This window comes from Lepidochelys kempii, chromosome 4, assembly GCF_965140265.1.
Source record: "Lepidochelys kempii isolate rLepKem1 chromosome 4, rLepKem1.hap2, whole genome shotgun sequence".
Taxonomy (NCBI): domain Eukaryota; kingdom Metazoa; phylum Chordata; order Testudines; family Cheloniidae; genus Lepidochelys; species Lepidochelys kempii.
In genome coordinates, this window is record NC_133259.1 from 59,864,031 (window position 1) to 59,887,576 (window position 23,546).

General features: G+C 39.1%; 1 protein-coding gene across 4 annotated transcripts in view; it reads left to right on the forward strand.

Moving 5' to 3' along the window:
* LOC140910468 (uncharacterized) overlaps positions 1–23,546 on the forward strand; it is a 114,584-nt gene that overhangs the window by 39,121 nt on the left and 51,917 nt on the right. For all 4 annotated transcript variants that reach the window (XM_073341417.1, XM_073341420.1, XM_073341419.1 and 1 more), the window contains 3 exons: positions 5,141–5,247; positions 10,447–10,558; positions 18,926–19,025. In XM_073341417.1, coding sequence (XP_073197518.1) covers positions 5,141–5,247; positions 10,447–10,558; positions 18,926–19,025 — 319 coding nt within the window. The remainder of the gene's footprint in view (positions 1–5,140; positions 5,248–10,446; positions 10,559–18,925; positions 19,026–23,546) is intronic.

Genomic DNA, 23,546 nt, shown 5'->3' on the forward strand with positions numbered 1-23,546 from the left:
ACATGATAAATTTAATATATTGGCTTCTGCAGCTAACTCAGTTGTCTTCACCTTCATTTTCCTGTTTGTTCATAATCTGGAAAAGAAAAACAAGCTTTCCTGCTTTTTCAGGTCCCAAACAATTTCTCAATTTGGAATGAATTAGTCTAAAGGAAGAAAATATTCTTTCTACACCAGCAGAAGAAGCCACTGCTGTTAAAAGTGAGATTATCACTTCAACGGTCTCTGAATCCAAGTCCTTAAGTGACTTCCACCAGTTCACTGGTGTGATTTTCTTTAAAACATCATCAGCAAACATACATTTCTTGAATGGTTCACCCTTAGCTCTAAAGTTTATTATAGTTGGCATTACAGAGGGATGATTGCTGGATGTCCATGTCATAGCCAACTCCTCTTCTTCAGCAGTTAAGGTTTGACCCTAGTACCGAATATTGAGAATATTTGCGAGAAAATGAGCTAGAGATAGTGCTTGTCCCATTTGTTTTTTTAATGCTTGTAATTTAACTCTGTCGTTGCATATTTCTCTTTTTAAGATCTCACTCAGTTCCTTCCAAATTTCAACAGCATCAGCAATAAAACAGCTATTTCCCTGCATTTTGTTCAAGGCTTCAGAAATAGGCTTCAGGGTACTAGGCATGTATTCAATATTTCTCTTAAGCCCAGTGTTGAGGATTTTGGCTGTGACAGTGCCATCTATTTTGTTCACTATTTTGTTCACAAACAGTCATCACATTAAGCCAGTTCTTGATATAATGCTCAAAACAGTCCACTACTGAGTTCCATCGCACGTCTTGTGGGAGAGTTAGCTTGGTTCCTCCCACTTTTTTCAGAGCAGCTGCTGTAGATTGGTTGTTACGGAAGTATTTTGCAATTTCAACAACATTAGCCTTTATTTCTGGAACACTGAAGTCTTTGGCTAGGAGGTGCATCAATTGAGCACTGCAACCGTACGTTATTAGCTTGGGACTCTCTTCTAAATAATTTCTTCTCATCTTGGATACATTTGCAGCATTGTCTATGACCAACTATATTTTTTGCTCAAACATGACAATTCAAGAATAGTCCAGAAGGAAGACAAGCAGCTCTTAAGAAAGAAGTATGAAATAAAAATGTTTACCAACCTGAAGATCCTGCATGTTCAGATATGTTCCTTTCATCATCTTCGACGCAGCTTCCTCCTGAGAAGGAACTCTTCTCATGATGTTGTTTCATTCGGGCAACCAGGCCTTGCATTTCTTTTTCATTTTGCGCGTATGCCTGTCTTACCCACAGGTAGAGGAACTTCATTAAAATATTCCCAAACTGGATCTCTTTTACAGCCTGCGGCTATTATAGGTTTTCCGTTCTAATGAGAGAATGGTATGGTAGATCTCAAATCAATAAAGGCTACACACAGAAAGACCTCAAGACTTCTGGAATATGCTGCTCAAACAGTTCCACTTTTGTTTCTACTCCCTGTCCCTCCCTTCTCACATTTATCTCCAGACTTCTTCTCCTTGTCCTGATCTATTCTGCCCCAACAATCTTCTATTCATTGAACTTTTTGAAAGTTTGCACTTTTAGAGAGAGGTAAGGGATTGACTCTGTATACACAAATGTGCAGAGGGACAATAGGGTTGAGGTCTGTTATTTCTCACCTCTATATATTATTTATTTTAAAACATTTTTGCTGTTAACAAGCATGTTATCTCTGGAGACACAAATCCACAGTTTGAGAACTGCAAAACTAAGCATCTCTGATGGGTATCTTCTAGACTGAGCACGAATCCCATTGGGTAGATAAAAAGATTAACCTACATAATCTATACAGAAGCCCCTGGAATCCCATAAGATTGGGTCCCTAATCCATGAACTATTGGAACTCCTTTACACAACTTTTCTTAAATGTTACATGAATATATTGTCTCATACTATAGAATTAGAATTTATAATCCCTATTCCATGATGAGATACATTATAGCTCAAAGATATCTTAATTAAAACTATCTTTAGATAGGTTTTTTCCTCAAAAAGCAATTTATCAAAAAAATCCAATTTAAATTTAAAAAATCTGATTTTTTTAAAAAATTTTTAAAAAAAATCATTGGTTTTTATCCACCCTGTTTTAATTATAGTTGTCTTTATTTGTAAATTGGCACCAGTGGCAGATTTAGAGTTAGTGGGGCCCTGTGCTCAGCTTTATTTTTATTCTTTTATCTCCACCACCCCTTTCTTCATTCTTTTTGTCTCTATTCTCCTCTTTGGACTCAGGGCTGGGGGTGCAGGGTCTGGGAGGAAGTTAGAGTGTGGAAAGGGGCTCAGGATTGGGGTGTGGGGTCTGGGAGGGAATTAGGCTAAGAGGGGGCTCAGGGCTGGGGGTGCGGGGTCTGGGTGTTAGGGTGCAGGATCTGTGTGAGAGTTAGGGTGCGGGAGGGGGCTCAGGGCTGGAGGTGCAGGGTCTGGGTGTTAGGATGTGGGAGTGGGCTGGGGGTGCAGGGTCTGGGTGCGAATTAGGGTGCGGGAGGGGGTTCAGGGCTGCGGGTGCGGGGTCTGGGAGGTAGTTATGTGCGAGAGGGGGCTCAGGGCTGGGGTAGGCTGGGGGTTGAGGTGCGGAGCGCCTACCTGGGGCAGCTCCTCTTTGGCGGGGGGCGGGGACGGGACGGGACGGGCGGTGCAGGTGGCTCCGTGTGCCCGCCACAGCTCCCATTGGCCGTGATTCTCTGAGCCACTGACGCCCCCCCGCCAAGCAGGGCCGGAATGCAGGGGCTGCAGCCCAGGGTAAAGCCCCACCCCCTTTCTGAGTCCGGCCTGCGAGCCCGGGCCGGAGGAATCGGGAGGCAGGCGGGCGGCGGGAGAGAAGCAGCGGTTTTCCCTTCAAAGCGCTGCTTCACTCCGGCCGGTTGCGCGGCCGCTCTGTGCCTCTCCTGAGTCCTCCGGCCCGCCTTCGTGGCGCTCCCGCCAGCCGCACCTCCCGCCTGCTCCCCTGCCCCCCCCGCCCCGCAGTCCCACCCCGTCGAGCAGCCCCCTCGCGGGGGGCACGGTGGGGCTGAGCTGCCTGAGTGCCGGGCCCTGAGGCCCCTGTTGTTGGGGGGGGGCGTGCCAGGGCACCCTGGGTTTAATGGTAAATCCGCCCCGGGTTAGCGCTCAAATCTTGTCTTGCTTCAATGTGAAACATAATAAGCACATGATTCTCAGAGACCAAACACCGCATAATCACTCATATCAAGATAATTCTTGAGTCAGATAAAGGTGCTGTGAAAGATTAATGAATTAATGTTTGTAAAGTCTTTTGTTATCTCTCTATTGGAAGATGCTATGTACGTGTAAAGCTTTTTTAAATTTATGTGTTGTTACAGTCTCTACCCCTGCAGGGACACCAGTTTAGGCAACTGCATCAAAGTACAACTAGGGCAAGCCTAATCCCATTTAACACAATAGCGAAACTTCAACTGACCTTCCTTGGGAACAAGATTGGATCCATAAATTAAAACTGCTCTTAATAGTGAGATAACAAAGCAGAGTTGATTTGACTGGATCCATTTAAAACTTTTAAATTCTTCTTTTAGAGAAGGTGTATAATTTGTAAATAGGGTGACACTATTGTTTGTGATTAAACTATAGCTCAGACATACCTTTTTTAAAAGTCCAGTGGTTACATTTAAAATATTTCTACCAGTTTGAAAGGTTTTTTTTATTTTTTGTATATAATAAAAATATCTAAAGGTAGTGTTTAAATGACCACTTTATAAAGTGTATTTAATATTTTAAAAATTAAGCAGTATTGTTTTCAAAGAAGATGGAGGTATGGCTTTGGACATACGTGATCTCAGTGCAGAAGCCAAATTAATCTCTAAAATCATTGAATTGGAGTATATTACTAACTCTTTTTCAGATAAATGAATAGCTCCTATTTCATTTTTCTCAGGTGCTCAAACAATCCTTAAGTTTTCCACTCATGCATTATTTTTCTAATAATCATCTTTATGTCTGTGTTATAAAGGAATATATTTTATCCTTAACTGTCACAGTACTGACTGCATAATCTATAACTGGATTTGCCATAACATTCACCTAATTAACGATGTCTTCATTTTTGGTAAACATAGTTTCCACTTTCTGTACAAAATTAACTCGTCTGCCCTTTATATTTTTTTCAGTCTTTTGGGTGTTAGATCAAGATTTCTAGTACATAATGTTAGAATAAAAAAACTCATTCTGTGTGGTCTGTGCCTGGGAGCAAACTTTTTCCTCAAGTTTGGGGGCGGGAAAAGTTTCAGTTATTTTTGAACTTTAAAGAATACCTTTAAAATAAATAATTAAGAGGATTTCTGATTGTTCACTCATAGAACTCTGATTGCTTTGTTTTCCAGAATCAGATTTCAGTAGCAAGTATTCTTCATTGTGGACTAATCGTTGCCTATTTTGATTTAAAAAAAGATCATTTTAAAAAGAATAAATATATTCTATAAATGACACTGGATAAACAAAGCATTACGTTTCACATAAGGATGGTGTCAGAATCATTTAATTGCTGATTCATTCAAATGCTCATTAAATAATTTAGATACAAAATATTTTATATAAAGAAAAATTGATTAAAATATGTTTAAATATTAAAATAAATAGTACTAAAATTAATTGTAAATAAGTCAATAGGCCATTTCAAAATATACTTGTTTAGAGATATTTTTAGAATATATACTGTAATTAAAATGATAAATATTTAAAATGGGATATTTAAATATTTAAAATAGGATATTTAAATATTTTAAAATATTTAAAATTGCTTAATTTTGGTTCTGAAAAATCAATATGACATTCATAAGACTTGTTTATATATTTATATATTAGTTTTGTAGAAACTTTTGTTTACTCAGAATCTCAGATACCATTATAATTGATGGACAAATTTCTTGCTTACATACTCCTCCCCCCAAAAAACTAAACCAAAACAAAAACTTAGGCTTTATTGCATGACCTATGAGGAAAGATCTAAACATGTATAGCTTTGGTAAGTGGTGAGTGGAGGGGCATGCTAATAGACTAGAAGTGCTTGAAGGGTGGCGGGAAATGCAGAAAGAAAAAATATCTAGTAAAAAAATACCGTTTACAGTAAACTATGAGAAATCCCTCAGTTCATTTTATAACCTTTAATTACTAGGTAAATGCCACTTACCTGGATGGTTTTAGAGCTACAGCTGTCTGCCCAGTGGTAGGGCCAAAGGCAGTGGAAAAGGGAAGACAAACTGCGGAAAGCATTCTGAAAAGGTGAGTATTTATTATAGATCTGCTTTATTTTGCCTTTTAAATTTAAAATCAAAATATAATGGTAAACTGTACTAATAATATGGCAGCTGTATCAACTGGGAGATATCCTTGACTTAGGCCTCATGAAACCCCATTGATTTTAACAGGGTTGCAGAAATTGTAAGGCAAGACAGAATCCAGCTTGACATCTGCTGGCTTCACTATGATATCTCAGCTCTGAGACCAGAATATCAATCTTACCATTTAGTTAATTTAAATGAGAGAGCCTCGCTACCTGGTATCCTTTTACGTGGAAGGACATTTCAAGATATAAATGGTGTGAATTATAGAACCTTTTTCTTTCTCCATAAAATTATTATACAGCTATAAAATACTAGTGACATGATTTATCAGCAAATAGATTGTGTGATGGGGCAAGGCCAGATGGCTATAGAAAAGTAGTGGGAGATAGATATATTAGCTCCAGGCTAAACAAATCCCGGGTACCAGGATAAATTAAATGGTAGCTGCTCCAGGTCAATTAAGACACCTGGGGCCAATTAAGAACTTTCTAGAAGGCAGGGAGAATGCTAGGTTGATTGGGACACCTGAAGCTAATCAGGGATTGGCTGAAACTAGTTAAAAGCCTCCCAGTTAGTCAGGTGGGTGTGGATGTCAGGAGCTGTGGGAGGAAGTTATGCTGTTGGAGAGACTGAGCAGTACACACCATATCAGGCACAAGGAAGGAGGCCCTGAAGTAAGGGTGGAGTGGAGCTTGAGGAAGTGGGGGCTGCTGTGGGGAAGTAGCCCAGGGAATTGTATGTGTCATGTTTCTAAAAGGTCAGCTACCATAGCTGATACTATTAGGGTCCCTGGGCTGGAGCCTGGTGTAGAGGGTGGGCCCGGGCTCCCCTCTTTGCACCCCCCACTACCTGATTAATCACTGAGACTGGGAGACAACAGAGACTGTGCAAGGGAGGACAGCTTCTCCTCACCTCCCTAGCTGGCTTATGATGAAAATGGCTCAGTAGACTGTGATGCTTGTCTCTAGAGAGGGAGAAGGGTTACATGGAGGGTCACAGTGAGTCTCCGAGGCTAGCGAAATCTGCCAGGAAACATGGGACCCACAGAGACAAGGACAGAGCTTTGTCACAATTGTTTCTGAATAGTGCGAGAAGTTGGTGACCTAGTGAACTGAATAGCTTGCTAACTTTTGATCAGGGGCCACTTTCTGTCCTAAGGCACCCTGAGGACCTATTAGTCATTTTGGAACCTGAGTACATTTTACTTATTTTACTTCAAACTTTAAAAACTATAGGTGTCCATATCCTCCCCTACATTTAAATATTGTAACATAAAGGACTGCTTATAAAACACATCCACTTCCACCTGAACAAAAAGGGGATTAAATAGATGCCCAGAAGTTTAGTGCATCTGAGCTCTGATGGACCAAGGGTGGAGAAGAGTGCTACAATCAATGACCCCTATCAGAGAATACTCTGCCAACAGTGCCCTTTTGTGTATATTGAAGGAACTCCAACTCAAGTGCTTCTGCTGATTTTGGTTCTGCAGAACTATAATGGGAGGGATGCAGTCTCCCAGGTAAATAGGAGCTTGGCTATACAGGAAAAAAGCCCACAGTAACTAGTGTGCACTCGTTACTCCCCACTAACTCCCACTATGGATATTTTTACCATGCACTAGGAGTGCCATTGTGAACATTAGCTTAATGCACGATGCACAAAATGTGCTAAGTTAAACCACCAAAGGGAATTCTTAGTGCTCAGTAAGGGTGTCCACAGGGGGTTTTAATGTGGAGTAGCTAGTACAGTTCAAATTCACATGCTAGCTTATTGCTCACTGACTTCCCTGTGTGTACAAGCCAGAGGTCTCAAACTTTTAGGGATTTATAGAATTGAAGATGTTGGTTTTAATCTATCCAGAAATGTATTGGAATCCAGTGCAGATCCCAGAGTACTGGGCTTACGTGCTCTTAATGTGCAACTCTGCTTAGGGCAGGTCTACTTTACCACTTACGTTGATGTAACTTAGGTTGCTCAAGGGTGTGAAAAAGATACCTCCTTGAGTGACGCAAGTTACAGTGACCTAAGCACTGTCCATACAGGCGCTATGTCAGCAGGAGATGCTCTCCCACTGGCATAACTTCTACCTATTGGGGAGTTGGAGTAATTATGCCAATGGGAGAGCGTTCTCCCATTGGCACAGAGCATCTTCAGCAGACAGGCTACACTGATGTAGCACTCCTAGTGTAGACTGCCCTTAGAATTCTGCAGACTGCTTACACCACTAGCTTCAGCTTGTGACAAATGATATCTTTGACTTCTTCATTCTTGCCTTCCTTCCTCTCCATTGTTCAAAATGAAGAATTTGCAGAAGCCTTATGAGTGGTCTTGAGTGTTTCCCCTTGGGATTTTGTGTGTGTGTGTGTGTGTGCATTCTAGTGCATTGCAAAGGCACATAAAGTGCTCTTCAAAATTATCATTATGTTGCTAGCAGGTTATCCCAGGTAAGTACATGGTTGGGTAGTATCCAGAGAAAGGAATGAAATCCATTCAAAGTAAGGAAATTCCCTCCATCTCCCCTTTAATCCATCCACCCGTATTTGAGTTAAAGTACCTGCCAAGTCAGGACTGAGCTAGCCTCTATAGGAAGCCCAGCTAAGAAACAAAGCCATAATGCTGCTTTGGATAGGCACTTTGTAGAGCAGCGATGCTATTAGTGTTGCAGTAGGACAACTGCAAATCCCACAACAAGGGTTGGGTCAAAGGACCCACAGGACATAGCTATGTACTGAAAGTTGCCCACAGAACATATTTCAAACTTAAGCACCTAAATTTTATATGCATCTGTTTACTTCATTTGGTGCAGGGTTGTTCAGTGCTTCGAAAAATCTTGGCCACTTGTATTTTGGTGTCATAAATATGAATTTAGGTGTCTGATTTTAGGCACCCAAATTTGCAAATTTTTACCATAATAAGTAACATATTTATGAATCCCCTTTAGATTAATATAAATATATTGGTCACTTTACTGCTGGTCCTATGTGTAAAGACAATTCAATGAGCATATACAATAGGTGTTTTTAAAATCTTCCACTGGTGTGAAAGATTCTGTCGGTTTTAACATAATTCCCTTTTTGAATGTATAAAATCTCTTAAACTGGTGGAACTGTGTAAGGGTGGCAGATACATGGTGTTGCCTCATATACTTGGTATGTGTTAAGGAAGCACTGACACTGGTAAAGGGAAACAGAAGGGCATTTTACAGTGCTGGGTGGTGGTTGTGTTTTGTTTTGGTTTTTTTAGTTATGTACTACCTTCCTATTTACTGCCTTCACAAAGTTGAACTTTCTATCTGTACTAATTTTGACCTCTTGTCATTTTTAAAATATTGATATTTTCTTGCAGTTTCAATGGACTGGAGTTGTTATGACAATTTTTAGTTGGGTTACTTCCCTGGTTTTGTATCTGTAAAATATGTCACCTCTACTAGTTTAATGACTTTGCAGAAACTAAGAATTATGGGTTCTCTTACAGCAATCACTGTGAAAGCCCTGAAAGCTTGTTTCTAGTGTGTATTTCTCCATGTCACTAGATGACTCTATAGAGTGTTTTGCTACCTCTTGAGACAGAAGAAAACCTCTGGCAACAGTTTTTGGTTTTTGGCTTGAGAGGTTATATAGTGTCTCTGGTGTGAGGCTGAGGAAAGAATTTGGAGGATTTTAGACACAGACACATTCAAACTGTAAGTGCCACTGGGGTTTGCCCATCTCTGTGTAGAAGAAAGAGAGGGTTTTGCCCCAGGTTCCAAGGATACCACCCAGACCTGTTCAGATTCCGGAGGATCCATTAGAGGCACATAGCCATATGTGCAAGTTGTTCTGGAGTCTCTCTCCTGAATCAATGCATCCACAGCCATTTTGGCTTCTCCCCATCTCTAGTCAGAGCAGCCTACTTTGGGGGCTGTGCTGATTTGCTACAGGCTTCCTAGCAGAGTGAAACATTTCTACTACTATGGTTTGGGGTGGGGAATGTGTCTCAAAGCCTAGGCTCCAGCCTCAACATCTGCACTGCAGTTTTTAGCCCTGCAGCCCAAGCCCTGCAAGCCCAAGTTGGTTCACCCAAGCTTTGAGACTCAGTGCCACAGGTCTTTCATTGCAGTGTAGAACTATCCACAGTGAGCCAGTAGCTGAGCTCATATTAGGACTCAGGAGTTCCTGATTCTTTACTCTAGACCATGTTGAATGGAATCTGGAATGGAGTAACTTCTATTATTTTTTCTCACTTCCCGTTGTTTTGACATCTGGTAAAGTTCAAATTTAAATTTTATGGCAATTTACTTTTAATTAATAAAAGTAATGTAAATACCATCTGAAGTTAAATCCTAAATCTAGCAAATATAGGTTAACCTATATTATCTGTGGCTCTGCTGAAGATGACCTTCAATGGAAAAAAATGTTTATGCTTTTTTAATGCAGTATGAAGGAAGTGGGAAAGATTGTTTTCCCCCTTTCCTCCCTCCTGCTCATTGTTATCCATAGACACATTAGGAATGTCAGGTCTTGTCTTCCTGGTGTTTGGTCGAAGTCTCCACTGGGAAGGACTTGGAGAAATGTATTGAGAGCTTCTTAGCTCTTAACAGAAGAGCTGGGGGTGGTAAAAATTCAACAAAACTTTTCTTCCAACCGTTTTTAGGCATTTAATTCACATAGGGATTAACACAAAACAAGGAATTTTAAAGTCTGAATAAAAATCCCTCCTGAACTCAGTTAAGTAGATTTCACTTCCTTGGTACCTGTGATGTCATTCATGTATTTCTTAATTATTCATAGAGTCTTCTAGGAAAAGCAAATATAGGAGCTGAATTTGTAATGTAAAAGCAAGCAGAATGTATTCATTATAATAACATTTTGCTTTCTTCATCAGAATGAAGCAAGTAAAGTACAAGCCCATTTATTTTTTCCTTTGCAGGGCATCTTTAAGATAACTTAAATAAATAGAAATTTAGAATCAAGAGGTCAGGACATATTTTGAGTATAACCAATTTGATATAGTCACTATGATATAGCAGTAAATTTGCCCAGATAAGAAGTATTCAAATACAAATTTAACTAGCACTCAGAACTAAAACTGATGGACTGCACTGTTACTGCATATAATTTTTTTAAGCAGTTTGCTAATAACAAATAATCTGTTGCAGGACTCGCCTTATTTTCAGTCAGCTTGGATATGAAGATTACTGTGCAGTTAACATACAGATTTTAGGTTCTGAAGATACATATGGACCCCATGCTAAAAAGAAAGTAGATGATGTAAGTACTAAGCAGCCTTTTCTGACCCATTTTAATTCCCCCATGTTATCTTTATGTAACTTTTTAAAGAGATTACTTTCTGGGGGGAAATTCCTGAGCTGACAACATCTTGCAAAGACTTTTGCATGTGCCTAACTTTAGGTTCAAGTGTAGCCCCGTGAACATCAATGTGAGTACTCAAAAGTTAAGTAATGAGTAAATCTGCATAGGATTGAGACCTTGCTGTGCAACAAATGCATTGTTATGAAATCTAAAGAAACACTTTTTAACTTGTGTGTTGTGTAAATAAATATCTGCCCAAGAGCAAACCTCATAATAGTAGGAGTTCTTTTGGTGTGATCACATATTACACATATTTAAATTATATTAAAATACTTTAAAAGAATGTTAAGGTTGCACAGTTAAGCATTCAGAAGTTAGGAAATACCAGAATTAAGGTTTCCTTAATTAGGCCCCCTTGTGTATATGCATTATGATAGTCTTTAATTACATGATGTGCTGTGTTTTGTGACTTATTAAATTCATACGTACAGATTTGAATGATAGCCATAGTGGGTGCAACTACCATGCATCTGCTGCAACTAAATCCACACATATGAAGATCTGTAAAAGACAGCAAATAAATCTTGAGTTAAGTCATACACTTAAATATTTAGGTTGTGTGTCTTGTTCCAAAACAGTAGCATCTAATTCTTCTTTGTCAGTTGCAAAGTCTTACAAAATTCCAAGATACATGTTTGGCAAAGCTCAGTCTGTGAATCTGATGTGAAGAATGTGTCAGTATTTTAAAATTGTTGAATATATATGTTTATAGGAGACAAGAACAAGTGTTATGTAGAAAGTTAACAAACTGTTTATGAACAGTCAATTTCTACAATAGAGCTAGGTAACTTATCAGTGTAATTGTTTATTTTAATGTTTATACTTAACTTCATTCTGCAGTGCAGCAAAACTCACTCTCTGCTAAATCAGAATGTAATGCTTATGTGGCAGACCTATGCCTTCCCTTTCCAGGACCCTATACTCTGATTCTCTATTTTAAACACACACAAACTGTATTAAATAATATTACTAAGATCAACCTCTCAGAACTTAGGAATTGTCAGAGTTAAAGTTGCCTGTGCATTATGGTACTGTCTTTAATTACATGATATAATACTCCCCCCCCCCCCCCCCCCATCAGGACCCATGTTCTCATTTAGTACACAGAATGGACAGTAGTTTTGTTTTTCTCCTCCACATTCCATCTGTAGCCCCCACTTCTTATTTTCTGCACAATATTCAAACCCTGCTCTAAAGACAGTATTAATTTCTTCATGAGCTTTTCTATGGCACTCATTATAATATCTGAGTGCTTCATAAAAATTAATTTATTTTGGAACCACCCCTATGAGATGAGTGGCTATTATAATCCCTGATTTACAGATAGGGAATTGACACACAGAGAATATAAGATCATCAAACCCCATGTCTCAAGTCAAGCAGCCAAAAAAATGAGGAACACATGATTAGTTACTATCTGTGAAAAGGTTAGCTTAAGTGACTTGCTTAGCATCACATAGAAAGTAGAGACCGGGATTGCTTAACAATTAAAGATAATTTTTACAAATGAATTCATACCATCTCCTCTTCTTCATTAAGAACCTGATGCATAGTCCACTGAATTCATAGGAGTATTTCCATATAATTTAGTGGGGATTGGATTGAGCATTACAAGAAGGTTCCAGAGATGACAGCACTGCTAGGACATAGGGTAGTCTCTAGTGTGTTTGTCCTTTGAAGAGCGCATTTGGGTGCTTTTGTAGCTTTTTTTTCTCACAGCATTTTTCTCACAGCATATGCTCCATGTGCCCTCCATTCATCCTAAGGGAATGGGCAACAAATATGATCTGGGACATTGTAGGTTTTGATGTGAGAAGACATTAAAAGTGTTGGGAAAGAAGAAGATTAAGAAAAGTTGAGATTATTTAATAATGGATAGCATAAAGAAAACTAGTAAAACTTTGCTATTTACTTTGCCCATTGATGATATGAACAAGTGTGGACTCTCTGAGATTATAAGGCAACAAATTTTAAAATTATATTGGAAATGCTTTTTAAATCAAATCACGCTCCAGTTGTAAAACTCATTGCCACATAATATGATTGAGGTAGATGCTGCATCTTCAAAAAATGTAAACACTAGCTTGGATATAAAAAAAGCTAAACAAAAAAAAAAAGATACTGGTCAATCTTCCAGCATCAGTCATAAACTGTGTCATGCTGTCTGGAGTGCCTCACAACTGAGAGTGCCTACCTCAGGGCAGACTCTCAGAAACCAGAGCAGACACCCCAAGCTGATGGTGTATTCTGTAATTAGTTTTCACCAAGCCAGCAACAAGTGTAATCTCCTGGATCATTATACCAGTCTTACCAGAATCCTGGCAATAGCACCAAGCAAATGCTTTCTCTGGGGAAAGTGCCGGTAAACTGTTTCTGTTAGTTCTAAAAATATTATCAGTGTGTGTAAACCCTGCAGTGGGCATCTAGCCATAGGGAAAACTAACATACTTTAGCAATCACGTCACCTGAAATGAGCCACAGTGGTGCATATTTCAAGTACTGTATCTTGAGAGGTATTGGGCTATGTATCAGCTACATGATTTTAGGCACTTGGGAAGTTCCCTAGTGGTATATTAATACAAACCCAAGAGTATCTTATTTGTTAGTGAGCACCAGCTACCTGTGATGTGGATCTGTGTCCTCCTTGGCTGGTTAGAGCTGACCGTTTTGTGGCTGTGAAGGAGCCATCTGGGTATCCACCAACAGCATTAGGACCATTGCAACCTTCCTCCCAGCCACTGGCTTGCTACCTGCCACTGGCTTGCTACCTGCAACTGAGCCAACTCCCCCTGTGAGTTACTAGTGCAGCCTCTAGCTGTAAGGGGGGAAAAGCTCACTGAGTGGTAGGCTGTTGGACTATGAGTGGGCAGAGGAAGCAGGAACATGGTCTCCCCACTTACCACAGCAGTTTTCTGTGAGGGGGAGAGAAGGTAATAGTAAATGAGCAGAAGAAGTGTATGACCCAGTATCTGCTGGGGAGGAGGAAGTTAAAGGAAGGGTAGACCCCAGTGAGCAGAGATGGTGCTTTGTTCTCTCTAGGGTCCTGCAGGGATGATTCTAATGGGAAACTGAAATAAAATGTAGCAGACACAACATAATGAAGTAGAAAGAATAAAGGGCATTGAACAAACAGAGAATGAGGATAATCTCTGACTGGTTTGGCTCCACTTTGTTGGATTCTCCCTTTTTGGTTGCTTTACTTCTTTTCTCTGCCCATTTTTTGCTAGAATATATCATGAGTCTAATATTCTTTATGCACAACATTCCAGAAGCAGAGTCTAAAGCAGGACTGGTTTGTAGGAACTAATAATATGTTTGATATTTAATGTTGATGTGTTTTCATAGAACGTCTCCTTTCCCTGTGAACATTTCTTTATAGCAAAAGGACAGAAGAAAATGGAAATGAGAAAAAAGCCTCCTCATCTTGAGAGGCCAAATCCTGCTCCTGTTTGAATCAATGAGAGTTTTGCCATTGTGTTAAATGGGACCAGGATTTCATGTGACCTTACCAAAGAAAATTTTAGAATTTTTCTCCATGTTCACTAAGGAGAGTAAATCTCTTAGCAAAACTAGGTTTGAGACACACAGTCTGCAGTGAAGAAATTAAAGTTTATATAAGTCTAACATGACCTTGGATAGACCTAGAGGGGCTGCAAGAAGAACTTAGCATGAACTGTAAATTGTATAGTATAGCTGACTTTCAGGAAGAGGAAATATTTCACAACACTTTATAGTTCCATGTGAGAAAAATCTTAGTTGTAGGGTTATAACTTTGTGCAATCCCATTTCATATAAAAAGTAGAAACATTTATTATTGTTCCTAGGGAACTGAGGATGGTATATTAGATTTGTATTCCAAATAACTGATATAGGACAGACTTAGTATTGGAAATTTGATCAAAAGGGTAGAATCAAAGCTGACCCAAGCATTTACCTTACTGAAGAATGTAAATTCCCACTTGAAAAAACAGAGGTATGGTTGGTTGCTTGTTGTAAAAAAAGAAACCTAAAGCTGACAGAGGCTGTCATTGAAATGAGAGTAAAAGCAGAAAATGATCAGAGGAGACTGGAGAAGGAATCTTACCCCAGCTGCAAAAAAAGGAGAATATTTAGAAATGCTGTGTTTAGGCAGATACATTTAGGGATTACATCTGCACAAGACAACAATTTTTGCTTAAATATAAAGAGAAAAACATACAATAGAGAAGGTTTTTTTAATAAAAAATGTGAAATCCTGGCTCCATTGAAGTCAATGGGAGTTTTGCCATTGACTTCATGGGAGCCAAGGTTTCATCCTAAAGCTTTTGCCAAAATGTAGATCCCAATAGAGGATCCTCCAATGGCAGAAAATCCATTCCAGGGCAGACTTTGCAGAATGAAAATTGAAGTGAGAAGTGGGCGGTATTGGCCTGCAAAGTGAAGTATGGCTAAGGAGCTAGAAGAAGGTATGGGAGGGTGGAGGCAGTGCATTGACTTAATGCGTCCTCACAGCAGTCTCTGCTAGCAACATAAGAACGACCATAGTGGGTCAGACCAAAGGTCCATCTAGCCCAGTATCCTGTCTTCCAACAGTGGCCAATACCAGGTGCCCCAGAGGAAATGGCAGAGCAGGTAATCATCAAGCAATCCATCACCTGTCGCCCATTCCCAGCTTCTGGCAAACAGAGGCTAGGGACACCATCCCTGCCCATCCTGGCTAATAGCCATTGATGGGCCTATCCTCCATGAATTTATCTAGTTCTTTTTTTGAGTGCTGTTATAGTCTTGGCCTTCGCAACATCCTTTGGCAAGGAGTTCCACAGGTTGACTGTGTGTTATGTGAAAAAATACTTCCTTTTGTTTGTTTTAAAACAGTTGCCTATTAATTTTGTTTGGTGGCCCCTAGTTCTTGTGTTATGAGAAGGAGTGAATAAGGAAGTGTTATTTACTCCACTTTCTCCACACCAGTCATGATTTTATAGATCTCAATCATATCCCCCCTTAGTTGTCTCTTTTCCAAGATGAAAAGTCCCAGTCTCAATAATCTCTCATCATATGGCAGCTTACCCCTTACCCCTAATCATTTTTGTTGCCCTTTTCTGAATCTTTTCCAGTTCAATATATCTTTTTTTTTTTGAGATGGAGTGACCACGTCTGCACTCAGTATTCAAGATATGGGCATACCATGGATTTATATAGAAGCAATATGATATTTTCTGTCTTATTATCTGTCCTTTTCTTAATGATTCCCAACATTCTGTTCGCTTTTTTGACTGCCGCTACACGTTGAGTGGATGTTTTCAGAGAACTATCTATCCACAGTGACTCCAAGATCCCTTTCTTGGGTGGTAACAGCTAATTTAGATCCCATCATTTTATATGTATAGTTGGGATTATGTTTTCCAATGTGCAGTACTTTGAATTTATCAACATGAAATTTCATCTGCCATTTTATTGCCCAGTCACCCAGTTTTGAGAGATCCTTTTGTTGCTCGTGGCAGTCTGCCTGGGACTTAACCATCTTTAGTAATTTTGTATCATCTGCAAATTTTGCTACCTCACCATTTACCCCTTTTTCCAGATTGTTAATTTATGAATATGTTAAATAGGACTGGTCCCAGTACAGACCTGTGGGGGACACCACAATTTACCTCTCTCCATTCTGAAAACTGACTATTTATTCCTATCCTTTGTTTCCTATCTTTTAACCAATCCATGAGACAACCTTCCCTCTTATCCCATAATTGATTACTTTTCTTAAGAGCCTTTGGTGAGGTACCTTGCCAAAGGCATTCTGAACATCTAAATACACTATAACCATTGGATCCCCCTTGTCCACATTCTTGTTGACACCCCCGCCACCCAAGAATTCTAGTAGATCGGTGAGGCATGATTTCCCTTTACAAAAACCATGTTGATTAGTCCCCAATAAATTATGTTAATCTATGTGTCTGACAGTTTTTTGTTCTTTACTATAGTTTCAACCAGTTTGCCCAGTACTGAAGTCAGCTTACAGGCCTGTAATTGCCAGGATCACCTCTGGAGCCCTTTTTAAAAATTGGCGTCACATTAGCTGTCCTCCAGTCATCTGGTACAGAAGCTGATTTAAGTGCTGGTTACAGGCTATGGTTAGTAGTCCTGCAATTTCACATTTGAGTTCCTTCAGAACTCTTGGGTAAATATCATCTGGTCCTGCTGACTTATTACTGTTTAGTTTATCAATTTGTTCCAAAACCTCCTCTAATGACACCTTAGTCTGGGACAGTTCCTCATATTCGCCACCTAAAAAGAATGGCTCAGGTCTGGGAATCTCCCTCACATCCTCAAACGTGAAGACCAATGCAAAGAATTAATTTAGTTTCTCTGCAATGGCCTTATCATCCTTGAGCGCTCTTTTAGCATCTTGATTGTCCAGTGGCCCCACTGGTTGTTTAGCAGGCTTCCAGCTTCTGATGTAATTAGCAAAAAAAATTTTATTAGATTTTGAGTTTTTGGCTAGCTGTTCTTCAAATTCTTTTGGGGCCGCCTTAATAGTATTTTTACACTTCATTTGCCAGAATTTATCTTCCTATTTTCCTCACTCAGATTTAACTTCCACTTTTTAAAGGATGCCTTTTTGCCTCTCACTGCTTGTTTTACTTTGTTGTTTAGCCATGGTTGCTCTTTTTTGGGTCTCTTACTATGTTTTTTAAATTTGGGATATACATTTAAGTTGAGCCTCTATTATGGTGTATTTTAAAAATTTCCATGCAGCTTGAGGGGACTTTACTTTTGGTGCTGTACCTTTTAATTTCTGCTTAACTAACCTCCTCATTTTTGTGTAGTTCCGCTTTCTAAAATTAAATGCTCCAGCGTTGGGCCATTGTGGTGTTTTCACCACTACAAGGATGTTAAATTTAATTATATTATGGTCACTATTACCAAGTAGTCCAGCTATATTCACCTCTGAGACCTGATCCTGTGCTCCACTTAGGACTAAATCAAGAATTGCTTCTCCTCTGGTGGGTTCCAGGACTAGCTGCCTCAAGAAGCAGTCATTTAAGGTGTCAAGAAACTTTATCTGTGCATCCCGTCCTGAGGTGATATGTACCCAGTCAATGGGGGATAGTTGAAATCCCCCATTATTATTGAGTTTTGTATTTTGATAGCCTCTCTCATCTCCCTGAGCATTTCACAGTCACTACCACCATCCTGGTCAGGTGGTCGGTAATATATGCCTGTTGCTATATTCTTATTATCCGAGCGTGGAATTACTATCCATAGAGATTCTGTGGTAAAATTTGGTTCATTTAAGGTTTTTACTTCATTTGATTCTATGCTTTCTTTCACATATAGTTCCACTCCCCCACCAGCACGACCTGTTCTGCCCTTCCGATGTATTTTGTACCCTGGTATTACTGTGTCCCATTGATTATCCTCATTCCACCAAGTTTCTGTGATGCCTATTATATTAATATTCTCATTTAATACGAGGCACTCGAGTTCACCCATCCTATTTAGACTTCTAGCACTGGTATATATGCACTTTAAAAACTTGTCCCTTTTTAGCTGTAATTTAATGAGACTTTTTTCATTTGACTGTTTCCCTTCTGATCCTAACTGTATTTTATCTTCCATACTATCCTCCTTACCAGGACATAGAGAATCTCCATTAGTAGATCCTCCCCTAAAGGATGTCTCTGTCCGAACCACGTGCTCCTCCGCACCTGTTGGCTTTTCCCCAGCCTGATGGATTTTTAAAAGTGCCTTCCTCTTATGAAACCACTGAGGAAAGGGGGCACAGTGTTTTCATTGCCCTCTCCTCCATGAGTGAATCCCTCCAGGCACAGCAAGCTCTCCTCATGTAGGGTTTGAGCCTGGCCCATTAGCTGTGACCCCACAATGTTTTCAGTAGGTTCAAAATGAGACAAAAATGAGTTTGCCTACCCCGATTTGAAAGTGACATCAAATTAAATTCAAAAGTGGTGTGTGTGTGTGTGTATATATAAAATTCAAAAGTTCTGTAAGAGAAAGATATCAATTGATTTTTATATAGATAGATATTAGATCGATATCGATCCTTAGATAGATTTATTAGAATGCAAGCCCAGGCTTGAATGTCATTGAATGCAAATGGTTATAGTGCTTAGTAATACTGTATAGTGATTGGCTTTCTGCAGTGTCTCAACTGCAGTAGTGGTAGTTCAGTTTTATGTGATTCTACACGTTTAAATTACTAGTACTCTGCATGTAAGTTAACCTTTGCTTATCATTCTTGAACCCATTACTTCTAATATTTGGAAATAGGGTCCACGGGAAGCTGTTATCTGGCTTGCTGTACACCATAAGCAGAAAAAGGCTGTGGAAATCTTCTCCAGAGAGATTGCACCAGCTGGAACTGGAATGGGTAAATATTCACTCCTTTCTCTTCATATCTACCACTTATTTTGTTGTTGTCGTTTATTAATATTGTGATAGAATACACAGACCCAGTTACATGTCCCATGGTGCTATGTGCTGTATGAACACAAACTTGAACATATGCTTTGCTGAAATGGGGCCTAAGACATTAACAAACTTTTTTAAATTGTTGATTTTGTTTGGAGACTCACCTTTTATTCCTCTCATGTTTCTCAGCATTTCTGCTGCTGCTTCTTTTAAAAAAAAAATGTATTAAGCAAAATTGCAATAAAATGTTAACCTAATACTTCACACATTACTTATTCAGGATCAGGTTAATATCCAAAGAATCTGGCTAAAGATTCTAGGTTACTGGCTGGGGAGCCCTCCTCATCTGGGTATTCATGCTTTTTCCTTTCTTATCCTTCCCTCCACTTTTTATTGCTTTTCCACATACCTGTATGGCTAAATGCCATATCTTTATTCTGTTACATCACATCCTTAGAAAACTCACATGTCACTTTCACTAGAGGAATGCTATTTTTCTAGCAGAACTGGATTACATACTGCCATTTTGCTAGTGAAATAACATTCATATCTGGAGATGAGTAACTTATAGAGTGTGGAAGGCTACCTACTAAGCACTTAATACCAAGTTAGCGCACAGACTCTTGTGAATGGCTAATTACTTGTAAATTTGTTTAATTTGATTCACCATCAGATAGAATGATACGGAATTTTTTGTAATTCAGTATTTATATTTGTTATGACAATATGCTACAGTGATGATGATGTGAATAATTCTTTACTTCATACCACAGGAAGGTTCAAACTTAGGCCCTGATACTGCAATATTATATGCATGGGCAGACTTTTGTACCCTTGCAGACTCCCAATGACTTTCAGATTGTGTCTACTGTAGTAAACTAGCATAAAACTAATCTGCTATTAACACTTGAATGTAATGAGTTTGCAGTACATTTTATCCAGAACCTGATTCTTTACATTGGCTTCTAAGGTAATGGCAAAACGCAAGGATTTCATTACACATCAGCATTGTCAGTGTATGCTGGATATATTGGAAATAGTTTCTTAAAGATGAATTTTTATAGTAGTCATGTGAAACTTTCTTTACATACTTATAACCACAGTCAGTTGTGTGTTTAATTTCTTATGACTGGGAGTTCCAGGATGTTTGTAATAGGAACAATCTTTTCTGTCCATCTGCAATTTTATTTACTGACTTGTTATTTAATGTATTCCTACACATTAAGCGTGAGCACTGAGTTTCAAGAAATCCTGGCAGCAAGACACTGATCTATAACATTTTAGATTATATTTTTAGCATATTTTGTAATTGGTATGCAGCGGCCACCTGAACCTTTTTTGAAACTATGCAAATTTCCACTCCTAGTTATCCTCTTGTCTTAGAAAATTCTTGGTATTAATTTATAATTTTTATTGGATTCCCTTTTGACTTTAGTATACAGATCTGTGATTAATTTTTCTTATCATATGTGCTAATATTAACAAAAAGGGCCAGGCACGTCCTATCCTGTGGACTCTTTGTACCATCTGAGTGGTGCATAGTGGTTGTGAAGCTGCTCTGAAAAGGGTAGCTGAGGATTTCTCTGTGTGGGAGAATCCATGGTTGGTATAGAGCCAGAGTAGCCAGCTCTGCAGTAACTCCTTCTTGTTCCCCAGCCTTTAGGGCATATCTGGAATGAACTATGGTTGGCATAATAGCCCCTGGCCTATGGGATTGTTACAAGTAGCTCTTCTCCTTCTCTTTCTTTTTACTTCCCCAGGGCCTCCAGCTTCTCCTCCTCCACAGACTGTGCAGTCCAGGTCTGATAGGAGGCAAGCTGCAGGGATTCTGAGTGGAGTTTGAGGCCCTGGATTCACCACCCAGGATTCACTGCCCAAGCCACAGTTTGGGTCTACATGGGGAAGTTAGACAGTAACACTTCTGAGCACTTCTACTGTCACCATAGCCTGTGATTTGGGCAGTGACTCCAACACCCCAAACCCCACTCTCACTCCCTGTAGCTTTCCTTCTATCAGATCTTGACTGTGCAGTCTGCATATGGGTCACAGGGGTGGTACAGAACTCCTTGAAGCTGCTACTGAATAAGAATTGTGAATACAGAAAACCTATGCTGTGTTCGCAATTCGTATTTAGTCAATCTCTCTCTCTCTCTCTCGTGTGTGTGTGTATAATATACATGCACCCATAGCTGTGTGCTTTGCATACTAACACTCTGTATACATGAATTGCCACTGATGCCAGCCAACCCCGAAGTGCTGCTTTTCAAAAGCAGCTCAAGTGAACCCTATAAATGTTACTATTTTTGTAAATGCTGGAGAGACTCCTAGCTTTAAAGTGATGCACTCTTTTTTACATAGGGCTTTATTTACTGAAAATCTACCCTCCCTTTCCCACCTGAATTTAAAAGTCAGGTAGTTCAGATTCCATTATGTAGTAACAGTGGGTGTATGTGGATTTTTTCTTTAGTATTGATACTGTTCTAGTTAGGCTGCTAATTAAAACAGAAATAAGACTAATCAGGCAGCTCATGTTAGTTAAAGAATGCAGAAACTTTTTTACTAATTAATTTAGGATTTTGCTGTTATGCTGATTTACCTGTGAGAAATAGAGCTTATCCAAAACATCTGTTGAATTTTGCAGTTACTTCCAGGTAACTTGCAATAAATCAAATTTACAGAATACATGGATCTTTAAACTTTAATTACATGAGCTGAACCCAGAACATTTCTATTTTCATGACAACTCTGGAATATTGATCCAAGTTTGTTTTTTTACTTTGCAACTGAAGAATTTAATACAATCTCAGTTTTTAGTACACTCAAAATTAGATATTTGTGCATGTGAATATACTGTACAATTTCTTGTTGCCTTTACAGTGGTGTGGAGATATGGGTAATGCAGTGTTTGTTGATATTAAAGTTGTGTTTACAGAGGCAGGGTCAGTGTGTGGTCACAGTCTGCAAATAATATATTTTTCTGCCAGTTGGAACACAGTGCAGGACTTGTAAGGAAATATTCGTATATATGATATAAAAGGTTTTACAAGTATTGGATAATTAATAGTTTGCAGATGTAGTTTGCTTCCAAAAAAAAAGAGAAATAAGGTAACTTTTTATTTTGGGGGGAAAATATTGTATTTACTTTATTATTAAAGTCTTCAAACAAACAATTTTGTAAATAAGGAATTCAGACTTGACAACTGACACAAACTCACCCTTTAGTTCCATTATTTCAAATGTTTAAATGTTTCCATTGTTTAATGGAATGAAAAGCTAAGAAATATCACTTCCAGCAATGTAACATAGCTAATAGACTATATATATTGTCTCAATACCTTTCTGTCTTTTATTCATTGAATGAAGAAAGGCTGATTGGATTTTAAAATAATTTAATGTTTATAAAACCAAGTTCATGCAGTTGTACTTGTCTTTCCAAATTCTTAATCTGAGTCTCATCGTCTAAAGAAGCTATTGTCTAAGAAAACCCTGTTTGCAGGTTGCAGTCTTGGAGTTTTATAATGTTGCAGTTTCTTCTTTCAAATAATTCTCCAAAGAATAAAAAAGGCCAGAATGCTGAGTTACCCAGGATAGTGAAGGGAGGGTAGAGTGTATATATTATCAAAATCCTTGAGATTAACAGTGAGCTGTGATTGTCAGGGTGATTGGCGGGCCTCCTAACAGCTTTCATTACCAGAGCTACTGGAAAAGAAACAGGCAGAGAAATCGGATGGAAGCTTAAGCAATGTGAGTGGACCATCACTTTGTTGTTTTTTGCTTTATAAAAGAAACATTTGACCCTTTACAACATCCTGGAGAATGTATGTGTGCAGGAAATATGTTGTATTACCTGCAGAACAGCTGCTAAACCATATTTGAGAACAATGCAAATTCAGAATTTTCTTTTTTTCTCCTGCCAGGCAGAATGTGTTTTAATTATGATTAAAAAGTGTGTAAAAAGGGTGACTTTTCAAGTTATTGCATGCTGCTTATGTATGTAAAATAAAATTTTAATATAAATGTTTAGTAAAATGACCCACTCAGTCCAGTGTATGCAGAGAATGGGTTAGAATTAGTTGCTTGGTTGATCTTGAGTGCTTTATGGTACCTACAGGACTAAGGGTATCCACTGCTAAACTGTCTTAAAGCAGCAGAAACTGCTTTAGAGACTATTTAAGGCTCTATCTCTAACAAGATTACACAAGTGTCCTCTTTCCACCCCACAGCATGTTCCTCTTTCCATCCCACAGACCACAAACGAGGTTCTCTCTGCTGCTCTGAGGAGCAAAGTAAATCCTTGCTAGCACCCTGTGCAGTTAAAAAAGGTAGAGAAGTCAGCTCTGGTGACCAGTTGCTCCTCTTTCTCTTCCCTCCACCCCCCCACCTCCACCTCCACCCACTCCAAAAAAAGGGAAGGGAAAATGTAGGTTTTTGTCCTACACAGTGGCAATTGAACCAGGGACCTTCAGAGCTAAAATTATGA